At 37.3% G+C, this 14,917-nt stretch overlaps 2 protein-coding genes and 1 long non-coding RNA gene across 9 annotated transcripts in view; 1 reads left to right on the forward strand and 2 right to left on the reverse strand.

Annotated features, from left to right (window-relative positions):
• LOC125275747 (collagen alpha-3(IX) chain) overlaps positions 1 to 1,823 on the reverse strand; it is a 57,467-nt gene extending 55,644 nt beyond the window's left edge. For 6 of the 7 annotated variants that reach the window (XM_048202988.1, XM_048202990.1, XM_048202989.1 and 3 more), the window contains exons 1-2: positions 1,686 to 1,823; positions 86 to 238 (exon numbers count right to left, since the gene is read on the reverse strand). The gene's annotated coding sequence lies outside the window, so the exon portion shown is untranslated. The remainder of the gene's footprint in view (positions 1 to 85; positions 239 to 1,685) is intronic. The other variant, XM_048202986.1, reaches the window with a different exon arrangement.
• The window catches only part of fam135b (family with sequence similarity 135 member B), a 63,428-nt gene that overhangs the window by 8,413 nt on the left and 40,098 nt on the right, over positions 1 to 14,917 (forward strand). Inside the window, exons 2-3 of the mRNA XM_048202982.1 lie at positions 2,360 to 2,451; positions 11,124 to 11,203. Coding sequence (XP_048058939.1) covers positions 2,372 to 2,451; positions 11,124 to 11,203 — 160 coding nt within the window. The 5' untranslated portion in view covers positions 2,360 to 2,371. The remainder of the gene's footprint in view (positions 1 to 2,359; positions 2,452 to 11,123; positions 11,204 to 14,917) is intronic.
• LOC125275749 lies at positions 6,315 to 14,337 on the reverse strand. The gene is made up of 3 exons (XR_007186498.1): positions 14,280 to 14,337; positions 11,641 to 11,765; positions 6,315 to 6,370 (listed from the first exon to the last, which is right to left on the reverse strand). It is a non-coding gene; the product is annotated as an uncharacterized LOC125275749 (long non-coding RNA).

Here is a 14,917-nt window from a genome sequence, read left to right on the forward strand (position 1 = left end):
ACTGTACGAAACACACATGGATCATAAGGGTCGGTGCAAGTCTGTTTGGCCGTCGCATTCTGTTGCAACTGGTTTTCTTGCTCACCTGCAATATGCCAGCTGATTTAAATCCAGGAAATTCTGCTTCTTTGCCCCCCGCTGATGGGACATCCTTAAAACTGCAGATTCGACAGTGCAGTTCATGGACACATGCTACGCATTTCATAGAAAAATATCTTGATGTGTCTTCATAACACTGCTGGAAAAGAAATGATACATAAGTCAACTGAAATAAACCCATGCTTACTAATGAAGCATAACTGGTTGAATTATTTCCAGTCCATACTGTACATATAGGATTACTGATATGACAGCTGATTTTATGAAATGTTGTTTTAAAGAAATAGTTTTCAGCATTGAAACATTTTAACATAATAGAAAATATACACTGCCCAACTGTTTGAATTTAAATAGGCAAATGCTGAAGAGTCTATGATTGGATCATTATTGCAGTTATCTTTGGTATGTGCTGGAGAAGACTTTACAGAGTGCTTGACTCTTGCATTGTCAATACAAGATCCTGACCAAAAATTGATGCACATCTTGATGGAAATAATGTTACAATGCAAGAGGTGAGCACTCTGTAAAGTCTACTCCAGCACATCCCAAAGACTTTCAATTAAATTAATGGTCAGAGTTTGCTCTGCGTCATCCATTAAAATGACTGACAAGTTCGCTTCATGAGCATATTGTGGCTTGTTTAGTACCTACCTGTTGAAACCCATGCAAACACTATACGAATGTAGCCGTCATTCCCGCTGTTAAATTATGTACTACATTCTCACTAATATAAGCGCGCTCTCTCTGTATCTCCCAGCGCTGTCTAATAGACTGTCGAGACACATGCAAACACTGTATGAATGTTATAATGCAGCTAGAGTGGGAATCAAAGCTTTGTCGGGACAGCATTCTTGCACCGAGAAGCGCGATTACACAATGTTTTAAGATGAAGAGGCGTTTTTTGGTTTTTAACTGCAGTAGCCTAACTAATGTGCTCACTCACAGAATCAAACACTGCTGCATTTTAAATAACATTTCCCATTATGATGATATCATTTGGTTCGTTGGTCTGGATTGCTTTCACACCACAAGCGAACCGCCCCAGAGTTCGTTTGCAATCGGGCCGTGTTCACATACGTTTAAACGAACTGAGCCAAGGGAGAAAACGCACCAGGTTCCAAAACAAACGCTCACCTATTTAGATCTAAACAGCGACTTTTTTTTTCCTTTTGGCCAGGCAGTGTGAATGACAGTTCAGTTGTTGTAACATGGCACAGAAATCAATTATTCTGAAAGTATCTGCTTCTAATATCAGGCGAATTAGACAGATTCAGATTATAAAAAAAGTCAATATTTCTATTATTAAGATCCTTGGGAGTTTTTGTACTGCAACATTATTTTCAGGATAATTAAGCACATTTTATTCCCCAGTTCTCATTACAATAATGAGTTTGATATTTCCTTTCTCAGCATTATTACTGATGATTCTCATTACTGTAAAACACGGTTTTCTTTATTACAGAAGAAATGTTTTCCCATTTTTCTCAATTAAAATGATTTAATTTAATTGCACGCAGTATAAGAAATGCTGCCATAATATGTGTGTGTGTGTGTGTGTGTGTGTGTGTGTGTGTGTGTGTACGTACATCAATATACGCTGATGGCCTGGTGGATATATCAGTCTTTCACTACAAGAAAGACAAATTCATGACAAACTGTGAGTGAATTTGTGAATACTAATAACCATGGCTAAGTATTCCTGTCTAAAACACGCTCATTCATCCACCATAAAGCCAGTCTGGAAAAGCAAATATCCTCTCAGATTCCAGCCATTCCACTCATGTCACAACCACACGACCTGTTGTGTGGGAAGAAGCCATTAGATATGATTAGCATCCCGTACAGGTCCAGCCTGAGCGAAGTGGCTTTGAACTGTGGCGTCTCTTAGACGGATGGTGTCATAAGTATGATTTGGGATCATGTCCAGAAATGCCACCGCTGTCATTCGTCTTGGAGCTGTGCATCATCGCGGAGCGGCACATCAGTTTCTCAGAACAAATATTGTCTGTGATGAGTCAGAGCCTGAGTAATTAGAGATGGCGTCTTCCTGAGTCACGGGTGTGCGCCTGCCGCTCTATTACTGAGTCACTGGATTATGTTCATTGAACAACACACTCCCTCACAATGGGCAAACAGCTCCGCTGACAACGGTACAGCAACACAGAGAGTTCTGAAAGAGAAATGCATTCTGGGTTAGCTAACAAAACAATGCAAGCTTTGATGTGCTTAGCTGCAAATGAACTTCTCTTGGTCTCTCTAGGTGATGGAATAGATGATGTCGGAAGTACAGGGCACTGTGGAGTTCTCGCTGGAGTTCCACAAGTTTCACAATGTGGATCTCTTCCAGAGAGGGTAAGTCTGTGTTCTTCTGCATGTTTGGAGGCTCTGATGAATGGCTTAAGCGTCTGTTCTCTAAACAACCTGTTCAGGAAGAGCACATGGTGACGGCATCATGTGCAAACGCTAAGAGCAGGTTTGGATCGCTCTGTGCAGTTGTGAATGGGCTCTCACATTCCAGAATTTTTTTATGCTCTTTTCAGATGCAATGAATAGACGGCATTGTGCTGGAGTTTTAGTTCATGTTTCGTTAGCTTGGAGATCATATGCTAACAGTTAGTGTTTCTAAAAGTAGACATAATTAACTTTTAGTAGATGCATTTTCTTTAAAAATGTTAATGACTCATCTTGGACTCAAGGGCGTATCTAAAACATGTCCAATCAAATGCTCTCTACTATGAGAACCCTAACAACATCTGCTTAAGGCTGTTCAGACTTAAACTAAATCCATATTTAACAAGTTAACTAGCTTCCGCCAGACCGCCTTCCGTATTCAAATTAGGAAAAATACAGAACTGGCGTAGCGTCAGTCGTAACTTGAATAGGAAAGGCGATGTTATAATCGAACTTTGAACTGCTAGAGTTTTACACTTTCTTCGTAACTTCAATACGGAAGGTGCTCTGGCGGAAGCTAGATATTTTACGTCATAACCTGTTAAATATGGATATTTTTTTTTTTTTTTTACACAAACGCATTGCTTCGCTTCAGAAGGCCTTTATGAACCCCCCGGAGCCATGTGGAGTACACGTTTATGATGTATGGATGTGGATGGAGACACTTTCTTCAGCTCATACTTGTTTGGTAGCGCTTACTGCCATTATATCGTCTGTGCCAGGATATTTATTTATATTTCTCTGATTGCGTTCATCAGAAGAAAGAAAGTCATATACAGCTAGGATGGCTTGAGGGTGAGTGAAGCCTACACTCTAAAAAATGCTGGGTTAAAAACAACCCAAGTTGGGTTGAAAATGGACAAACCCAGCGATTGGGTTGTTTTAACCCAGCGGCTGGGTTAAATGTTTGCCCAACCTGCTGGGTAGTTTTATTTAAACCAACTATTGTTTAAAAATTGCTATATGGCTAGCTTACAATGAACCCAAAATAGTTGGGAAATTAAAAACCAGCTGCAATTAGAGGCAACAATAATAGACAAAAGGTGAATGTTTATTAATAAGCTGTAATATTTTATTAATATAAATTTAATAGTTTAATAGTTTATTAATATAAATTTATTAATAAGCAATTTAATAAATGTTTATTGTTTAATAATTATTCATTGAAATAAATGTTCATTTCCAACATACTTTGGGTTAATTTTAATTAAGCAATACAGTAATTTTTAAACAATAGTTGAGTTAAATAAAACTACCCAGCAGGTTGGGCATTTTTTAGAGTGTAGGGTAATTTTTATTTGAAAGTGAACTAATCCTTTAAATAGTTTGGAGCCAGTAAGATTTGTTAATTTTTTTGCAAGAAGTCTCTTATGCTCACCTATGCAACATTTATTTGACAAAAAATACAGTACAAAGTTATATTGTGAACAATTATTGCAATTTAAAATAACTGTTTTCTATTTGAATTATTTAAAAAAAAAAAATGTAATTTATTCCTGTGATGCAAAGCTGAATTTTCAGCATCATCACTCTTCTGTCTTCAGTGTCACATGATCCTTCAGAAATCATTCTAATATGCTAATTTGCTCAAGAAACATTTCTTTTTATTATTATCAATGTTGAAAACAGCTGTGCTGCTCATATTTTTGTGGAAACCATGATAAAAAAAAAAATCCAGATTCTTTGATAAAAAATGTTCAAAAGAACAGCATTTATTTGAAATAAAATCTTTTGTAACATTATAACTGCCACTTTTGATGAATTTAATGCATCCTTGCTGAATTAAAGTATTCTTACTATTTTTTTTTTCAAAAACAAAAACAAAATCTTACTGAAACTTTTTTGTCACTCAAACTTTTTTGTCAATATGTGCCACTCCACTCTCCTGTTTCAACAGGAAATGCATTAACAGGAAAAGAACACGCAATTTAATTAATTTTTTAAGATGAAATGTGTGATTTCTAGGCCATTAGTGACACCAAATTAAATTGTAATCTGTTTGGGCAGCCTGATTGGTTCCGACATAACATTTACTCAACCAATGGTGTGAGTTTGGGGCGGGACTATCTGTTTGACCAATAGCAGACTTGGAGAGTGAAACTGAAACTTATTTAAAAAACAATATATTTAGTACAACTAGTGATGCAAAAAAGTACATACTTCTCAGAATATGTGTGTGTCAGGAATTTCATCTGTATGTATGTTTCATAGAAAAAAAAAATATTTTACTGACAATAGTGAACAATTAAACTTATTTGTAGTGACGGCTGTGCATGTCTAGGCACAAACATATGCAGAAATGCAAGCTATTTATTGAGAAGAGAATCTTCCTTGCTAATAAAATTATTAAAATAATAACTAATAATAATAATAAAATACTTTAACACTGTCAATGCACTCATTATCTACCATTATCTACATTGCAAATGCAAAAACCTAGATTGCTTTGACTATAACCATAAAGACTGTCTACACTGCAAATGTCTAAAGTTGTAATGGGAGTGAGGTACCGCTCGCTAGTGCGGACTGAGTGTTAAACACTGTTTTCATATACATCTCCCCTGCTAAGACCATGAGGTGTCACGTGAAGGTGTTCGGTTCAGTAGACTGGTAGATTAATGATTGATTTGTGCTGTTTTTGTACATTATGTTCCTGTCGTTGGTTCAAGCCAAATCAATTACACTCTTGCTGTGAGCAGCAGGTGATGTCTACAGGGAATTCAATAATTTTACAGGTCCCTGATTTTTAACTATGCAGCATATATGGATCTGACTAGCAACTAATTTGAGTTTCAGGGACAAAAATGTGCTGCCTGCCATGACCTTTATGATTCTTCTGAAAGTTCTGCTACAGTCACTTTGGTGCTAATTCTGTGTTTAGATGGGTGGTTGACATTAAATATAACTGGCATCATGTTATACAATAATGTTCAAAAGATGGGTTTTTTTGAGAGAAGTCCCTTAAGGCTGGAACACACCAAGCCGACGGTTGGCCATCGGGCAGTTTTTCTTCGTCGGCCGACTAAGTTTTCTCAGTGTGTTCCGCACCGTCGGCTGAAGTTGGTCCTCGTCGGCCTTTTTTCGGCCGATTCGAAATGTTGAATCGGCGTTGGAGCTCGTCGGGCCGTCGGGCCATCTGATGATTCTGATTGGCTGCTCAGCTACTGCCGCCTGCTCTTTCGGAAAGGCATTTCATCTCACGCAGGCGCAGAACTGACGTGCTGCTTGGCCGTCGGCTGTTTAGCGTCGGTTTGGTGTGGCAGGGCAACTTTGGACACAGACGCTGCCGACGTGAGCCAACCCCACAGTCTGCTTTCGTCTCTGCTAGTTCGTCGGCGTCGGCTTGGTGTGTTCTGGCCTTTAAGCTCACTAAGGCTATTTATTTATTTAATAAAAATAAAAAAAATTCTATTTTAATATATTTTAAAATATAATTAATTCCTGTGATACAAAGCTAAATTTGAAGCATCATTAAGCCCCTGGTATACTTCGTTTTAAGCGTACGCTAGTGTATGTGCACAGTCGAACACACAGCCTTGCAAAGTATACTTCATTTAACTTGTACACAGGCGTTTGACGCATGTGCAGTTTTGAGCAATCTCTCGCCACGAGTTACAACCCATGTAAACATCGCTGAACTCTTTCATGCAAGAGTTGTACAAATAAGGGTACTTTCTAACCTCATCACACAATCTCTCGTCTATGTAGGCCTCCATCGTCGCTGTAGCTTGCATGTGTTCTGTTTATGCAGGTTTTCTTCGACTACCTTGTGAATTGATGACCCCAGGGCACGGTTGCCACCTTGTGGATAAACGAATTACTGCAAAAAAAATGTAAAAATTAAATGCACATGTGCAACCTAAGTGTACAAATACGCACGGTTACAAAAATCGTGCTAGTACAGTATATGCATACTCTTCTGATGGCGAAATTTGCATCACACACTGTACGCTGACCCTCATGTATGCATAAAAAGTGAATTATACTTTGGGCTTTACTCTAAACTTCAGTGCCACATGATCCTTCAGACATTATTTTAATATGCTGATTTGCTGCTCAATAAACATTTCTGATTATTATGTTGAAAACAGTTGTGCTGCTTAATATTTTAGTGGAAACTATATTTTTTATGTTTTTATGACAATGGAATAGAACAATTCATGTCAAAAATTCATGTCACACCACAGATCAGTTTAAAATGAATTAGCAAAGGCCAAAACATAATTAAAATGAGCCAATTTCAGGACTTTGCTAACACTTTCCATTTTACCTACATCTAAAATTTGACCAAAAACCTTGAGGTTAATAATAATAAAAAAAGCTTGTGTTAACTACCCATTAAAGACAATATGAAATCAAATTTTATCCTATTTACTGTATAAATATTCCTGGTGTTATTAAATTGCATAAAAAAAGTGTTTGCTTTTAGAGTTGGAGGCATTTACAACAAAGGAGAATTGCTATTGGTCATAATTAATGTAAATTGTGAGTATTAACAGTGGAGTCAGCAGTTAATTTGTACACATTTTGTGTACTGTTGATAAAGAGCTGGGATAAAACATGAAGAAAAATTTTACTAATTCTACTTGTTTATTTTATAACACAAAAAGCTGTCAGACAAATAAAAAAAACTGCTTATTGCCTCTCTCACATCACACCATAACTATAATATAATATGATATCTAAAATCATAGGCAGCTTCGTAGGAAGACTTGAAGACCACAGAATGCTAAAGGCATTGTTTACGACAAAGAGAAAGTTGTCTCATGTTGTCTTTACGAACAGGGCAGTGCTAACACTAAGGTTGCAAGCTCAACCCCAAGGGTGACCATCAAAGTTTCTGGAAATGAACCTAAATAGTTTGCTCTGTGCCTTGGATAAAACGAGTCTACGATAAGGCCAGACATCCTAGAGACTCCAGCAGCACATCTACAGTCAGTTACGTCTCATTAGACAACTGTTTGTCAGCAGATCTAGAATAGCATTTCCTCTCTATCCTCAGTCTCCTGACAGCTGTGTGAAGCAGAGGTTGTGATGGAGTAGAGGTCAGTCATAATGTTGTTCAGCTCACCGCGTCTGCTCTGAGATTAAAGCAAGGCCGTTGGCTGAAACATCAGCTTTGCAGAGATTTGACTGCCCCTTCCCCCTCCATAACGCAGGAAGCTAAACCTCTGAATCTCCTCTGAAATAATCCCCAGAAGACACAGACTGCTGTAATATACTGTTTGTTTTTAACAGCCCCCGTTTTTTTTCAGTGCAGTGGCAAGCAGTGACAAACTAAAAAATGTAGGTCAAAAATTAAGATAAATATATTTTTTTTTTAAACCGTTACCTTTAAAGAAATTGAGTACATTTGAGAAGAATATATTTTTGTACACTTTGTTAATTTTACTTAAAGGGTTAGACCACCCAAAAATGAAAATTCTGTCATCAATTACTCACCCTCATGTCGTTCAACACCCGTAAGACCTTCACTCATCTTCATTTTTCATAAAATCTGATGGCTCAGTGAGGCCTCCATTGACAGCAAAACAATTAACACTTTCAGATGCCCGGAAAGTTACTAAAGACATATTTAAAACAGTTCATGTGACTACTGTGGTTCAACCTTAGGCCGTGTGTCCACCAGAGCGTTTTTAGCCAGCTGAAAACGCTAGGCGCTCGGCTTAAAACGCCCGTCTGTGAGCGCTTGAGAGCGCTTCTGCAGCGCAGCGTTTTTTTCCGTTGAGACGCTTTGTTACTATGATACGGAATATCCGCGGCACTGTTACTTATAACTGATTTTGCAGGTAATTTGTTTCAGACTTAAAATGTTGACACAATGTGAAATTACTTTGCTATGTATTTTCGGAGAGCAGTAATATTAAATTCTCATCCATTTTGTTCCGTTCTCTGTTTGTTGATGTTGTTGTACAGCAAGAATGTTGTGACGGTTGGCCGGTGTAGTATTTGTCCCGCCCCTCCTCCACTCTGATTGGACGGCTGGCTAAAAAGTGACAGTGATGAGCGCAGCGTTTTACTCAAAGTTGAACTTTCTTCAACTCGAGGCGACCAGAAAAAACGCCAAGCTCTCAGCGCTTGAGCGTAAAAAAGACGCTCAGTGGCTCGTTACGCTCCTGGCGTTTAAAAAACGTGGCGCTCCCATTGAAAACAATTGAAAAAGTACGCTAGCAGCTGGAAAAAACGCTCTGGTGGACACACGGCCTTAATGTTATGCAGCGACAAGAATACTTTTTGTGCACAAAAAAACAAAATAACGACTTTATTCAACAATATCTAATGATGGGCGATTTGAAAACACTGCTTCATGAAGCTTCGAAGTATTACGAATCTTTGTTTCGAATCAGTGGTTTGGTAGCGCCCCCCAGTGGTGAACCATTGAAATTTCGAAGCACTTATCACATAGCGAAGCCTTGATTACTGAAATCACGTGACTTTGGCAGTTTTTTTTATACGCGCTCCGAACCGCTGATTCGAAACTAAAGCTTCGTAAAGCTTCGAAGCTTCATGAAGCAGTGTTTTGAAATCGCCCATCACTAGATATTGTTGAATAAAGTCGTTATTTTGTTTTCTGTTTTTGCCGTACAAAAAGTATTCTCGTCGCTTTATAATATTAAGGTTGAACCACTGTAGTCACATGAACTTTTTTAAATATGTCTTTAGTGGCTTTCTGGGCATCTGAAAGTGTTAATTATCTTGCTGGCAATGCAGGCCTTACTGAGCCATCGGATTTTATCACAAATATCTTAATCTGTGTTCTGAAGATGAGTGAAGGTCTTACGGGTGTGGAACGACATGAGGGTGAGTAATTAATGACAGAATTTTCATTTTTGGGTGAACTAACCCTCCAACTTAGTTAGTGTATCTTTAAGTAAAATCCACTATGAAATAATTGGCCCTCTAGCGGTTAAAAAAAAAAAAAAAAACTTTTGCGGAAGCACATTGTTTTGGTTGTGCTTCAGCTCTGCATGACTGCGGATGAATGTGGTTTGTTCTCATAACTTATCCTACTGCTCATAAAACATTCACTACTTAAGGGTTAGTTTACCCAAAAATGAAAATTCTGTCATTAATTACTCACCCTCATATTATTCAACAATTTCTTCTCTTCCGCGAACAGCGTTGAGACTGACATTATAGAAGAGAAGAAATTGTTGAATAAAGCCTTTTTTGTTGCTGTTGTTGTTTAGCTCAAAATATTCTTGTCACTTCACAACATTAAGGTTGCACAACTGTAGTCACATGGACTATTTTAATGATGTCTTTACTACCTTTCTGGGTCTTGAAAGCTCTCGGATTTCACCAAAAATATTTTATTTGTGTTCCGAAGATGAACGAAAGTCTTACGGGTTTGGACGACATGATGGTGAGTAATTAATGACAGAATTTTCATTTTTGGGTGAACTAACCCTTTAAGATGTGCTACAGACATCTGGTGCTATATAATTTTAGACATGTTGTAGCTTGTGCTACATTGTAGACGTGCTGTAACATGCGCTACAGACATTTTAGCACATGCTGCTACAGTCCATCATGTATTTCAAACATGTTGTAGCTTGTACTGCACTGCAGACATGTTTTAGCATGTGCTACAGACATTTTAGTGCTTGCTATAGAGCATAGACACTTTAGCACAGCATGCTACAGTGCATATAATAATGCTGTAGACACATTTTATAGTGTTCTGTCAACATACTGTGGTGTACATGTTCTTACGGAGCTGAAGTGAAGTGCAGGGATGACCCGACTTGGTCCAGGAACTCCAGAGAGTGTGATCTGTGAAGTGCTTCAACATTTAACATGCAACCGCAGTCACTTCACTGGCCAAGGTGACCTTTGTTTGTACAATCCCCCTGATGGAGTCTGGGCCGTCCGAACATGCCGACTAAGCTTTCACATTAATTCATCATCATTATTTATGATCTAATAGAGATTCACTGCATACGATTTCACACTGACCAGATAAACGGCTGTTTATCTTGGTCTTGGTCAGTGTAAGTGCTATCAGAACATGCATCATATCCATTATTTATTGCCATTTTGTCCTGAAGGGATTAATAATTTAGTCACATTTGTAGAGATCTTTACCAGTATGTTTGGGAAGAGCATCCCCACAATCTTTTTATTAGGAAACACAAGTTGTTCAAATGACCAGATTTTACACACTGGAAATTCTTCTAAAAGTTTGGAATAATTCATATTCTTAAACGTTTTTAAAAGAAACTCACCAAGGCTGCATTTATTTGATCAAAAATAAAGTAAAAACAGTAATATTGTGGAAAAATTACTACCATTTAAAAGTGCCGAAACATTAAATTAACCACAATTCATTGAAACTAGAAAAGAGTTTCAAGAACTGTATATTCTTCAATAACGGGAAAAAAAATAAGATTTTAGTTTATACTGTATCTTGATTTTATGTTTGTGCTATGTGATTTTTTTTTAAGCAAGGATATCTGTTTCAGACATAATGTAACTTTCTCTGCTTTGGTTTGTCTCGTTTCAAGGTCTTTTCCACTTTGTAATCTGTGAATGAAATCTATAATAATTCAATAATTCTCTGTCATTTGCAGCTTCTATCAGGTGAGGGCAAGTCTACGCTTGTCTCCTCGTGTTCCCCACAGAATCACTGCCACGACACCTGGATACACAGGTGAGAACTTTCTTTATTGACCTATATTCTTTACTTTGTGTTGTTTCAGTGTCTCCATAAATCTATGTGTCAGACAATACGAAACTAATCAGTTGGTGACACCAGCTAGTGAGTGTATATTCATTCTTTTGTTTCCATTTTTTAGATTTAATATGTTTAGTGGTGGTGGTTTAGATTCAAGATGCACCATCCGAGAGTTTTAGACTGTCAGCATGCTAAAATCTTCTCTAAGGAGATGCATCTCTAAATTCATTCCTTTTACAGGGCCACTGCTACCTTCAAGCAGCACTTTCAAAACAAATTCAAATTCACCTCCTGAACAACAATTTTTAGAGACAATTTTACTGTCAAACTTGCTGCAAGCACTGTTATTAAGCACAATGCGTGTGTTTGTGAGGACTTTAATCATTTTGGTTACAGTTATTGATTCTATATACCTTGTTTGACTGATGATAGTGAAGCCCATTGAAAGAGTCTGCTCCAGGATGTCAGTGTGGTTTCAGTCAAGGGCTCTTTCCCAGAGAGGATTTTGGGAGGATTCCCCTCACTGTCTCTGTTCCTGCTGTTAAAAATAAATGTGCAGACAAAACACAGCCTTTAGAGGACAGAGAGAGAGAGAGAGAGAGAGAGAGAGAGAGATAATTTTAATTATAATTGATAATTTTACAATCGGGGGAACACTTCTCAATCATGTCACATATTATAATTATTTGGGTCTCACAATCTCAGCTTCTGGACAATTTGAAATGGCAATGAAAGTTCTGACCGATAAGGCACGCAGGGCTTATTACAATATAAGAAAATCATTGTTCAAATTCAACCCACCCATAAAACTGTGGATGAAAATTTTTGATGCCATCATCAAGCCCATTCTTTTGTACGGCTGTGAAATCTGGGGCCCCAAATTTAAATTAAACTATGAATCGTGGGACAAAAATCCTATTGAAATTTTCCACCTCGAATTCTGCAAAAATATCCTGGGTCTCCACAGAAATGCCCCTAGTCTGGGTTGCAGGGCAGAACTGGGCAGATTCCCTCTCTTATCTGAAATCCAGAAGAGAGCAGCGAAGTTCTGGTTTCATCTGTCAGACTCACAGGCAGATGCCTACCATCACTGTGCTCTTTCATACAGGGCAGGACACCCAGAGAATGACCCCTTGCACTATTTAGTAGAAACACACCAACTAAATTCAAAAATTCAATTCAAACTCTCAAAAATTAAAGAAATAGGTCAAAGAACCCAGGAAAAATACACCCATGATTGGCAGATCAAAGCAGCACAAATAAACAAATTAAAATACTTTCACAAAATAAAGACAGAGTATCAATTGACACCTTACTTAATAAAAATTAAAGAATATCGTCAGAGAAAGCTCCTGGCGAAGTATCGTCTGAGCGACCACAGCCTGTATATAGAGACGGGCCGACACAAACAGAGCTGGAGAGCCAGAGAACTCAGACTCTGTTCAAACTGCTCCGATGGAGTCGTGGAAGATGAACTACATTTCCTTACACAGTGCAGCAAATATAATAATATTAGAGAAACATATTTCACCCAAATTGGTCAAATTCTACCTGAATTCCAACAAGCAAGCCACATTGAGAAACTTTGTTATATTTTAGGAGAGAAAGAGAAGTGTGTCCACCTGGCAGCAGAGTATGTGTCCTCCTGTCATATTATGAGGGACAAAGAATAAACCCTCTCCTTTCATTTTTTTTTTCTTTTTCTTTTCAATCTCATTACTGCTCTCTGTATTTATTTACCATGTTTTTTTTTTTTTTTTTTTTTTTAACCACTTGTTAAATTATATGATAACATATACAATATAGCCATGCATGTATATATATATTTCTTTTTTATCTTCTTCCTTTTATTTTATTTAATTATCAATCTATACCTGTATAACCTATTACATGTTTATTGCTTTGGCAACATTGTATCATAACACAGTCATGCCAAAAAAGCCAATTGAATTGAATTGAATTGAATTGAATTGAGAGAGAGAGAGAGAGAGAGAGAGAGAGAGATAAAGTCCCTAGTTTTTACTATCTAGATATAAAGCTTTTAGAGTTGGACATATTATCAATTATACTCTATCACTTACTTTCAAAGCCAAGATCAGCAATGGCAATAAGTGAAATAAAAACTGATTTGTTCAACATTATTTCAAAAGATTTTAAAGTAAAGAGTTTCAAATTGTATAAATTCATTACACAGTTCTCTGAAATACTTAAATTTAATTAACTATAAAGGGGACACTTAGTACATTGCTATAATATTAGAGGTTAAAATTAGCCTAACAACAGAGCCCAAACTATATTGAACTGCTTCTTTTGAGATATAATAACTGAACTCAAATAAAAACTGAAATGTTTGTATACAACTCAATTGCACATAAGGCAGTTTTAATAAACACTTTAAAGGTGCCCAAGAATGCTTTTTCACAAGATGTAATATAAGTCTAAGGTGTCCCCTGAATGTGTCTGTGAAGTTTCAGCTCAAAATACCCCATAGATTTTTTTTTAACTGCCTATTTTGGGGCATCATTAACTATACACTGATTTTGGCAGCGCGCCGCCCCTTTAATTCGCCTGCTCCCTGCCACACAAGCTCTCGACTATATTACAGTGCATTTACAAAGTTCACACAGCTAATATAACCCTCAAATGGATCTTTACAAGATGTTCATCATGCATGCTGTATGCATGCTTCGAATTATGTGAGTAAAGTATTTATTTTGATGTTTACGTTTGATTCTGTATGAGTTTGAGGCTGTGCTCTGTGGCTAATGGCTAATGCTACACTGTTGGAGAGATTTATAAAGAATGAAGTTGTGTTTATGCATTATACAGACTGCACATGTTTAAAAATGAAAATAGTGACGGCTCTTGTCTCCGTGAATACAGTAAGAAACGATGGTAACTTTAACCACATTTAACAGTACATTAGCAACATGCTAACAAAACATTTAGAAAGACAATTTACAAATATCACAAAAAATATCATGATATCATGGATCATGTCAGTTATTATTGCTCCATCTGCCATTTTTCGCTGTTGTTCTTGCTTGCTTACCTTGTCTGTGCACAGATCTAGACGTTAATACTGCCTTTCCTTGTCTAATGCCTTGAACATGGGCTGGCATATATGCAAATATTGGGGTCATACATATTAATGATCCCGACTGTTACGTAACAGTCCTTGTTATGTTGAGATCCGCGTGTTTTCCGGAAGTCTTTTAAACAAATGAGATTTACATAAGAAGGAGGAAGCAATGGGGTTTGAAACTCAATGTATGTCTTTTCCATGTACTGAACTCTTGTTATTTAACTATGCCGAGGTAAATTCAAATTTTGATTCTAGGGCACCTTTAAACATAGTAAATGCTCCTCTCTAGCTAAATAAAGAATTGTGAACACCTGATAACTTTCCTGAGGTAAATGCAAGTGAAATATTGTTCCCAAGCTGTTTTATTGACATCTTTCCGGGGTTTAAACACAAACTGAGACATACTACATTTCGGTAAATTGTACTGTATCTTTCAACGTACCTTTTGATGTTCATTCATCGTCACGTCACATTTAAGAGTATCAAACGCCATTTATTGTTTGAATTTCGTGAAAACTACATAATTTGGAAGCTGAGACTTTGTTTCTTATCAAGAGTAACAAAGCACAAAGCTCTTTGCGCTAGGCTATTGGATGGGAGGCGCG

Source organism: Megalobrama amblycephala, linkage group LG9 (assembly GCF_018812025.1).
Source record: "Megalobrama amblycephala isolate DHTTF-2021 linkage group LG9, ASM1881202v1, whole genome shotgun sequence".
In the NCBI taxonomy this organism is placed as follows: Eukaryota; Metazoa; Chordata; class Actinopteri; order Cypriniformes; family Xenocyprididae; genus Megalobrama; species Megalobrama amblycephala.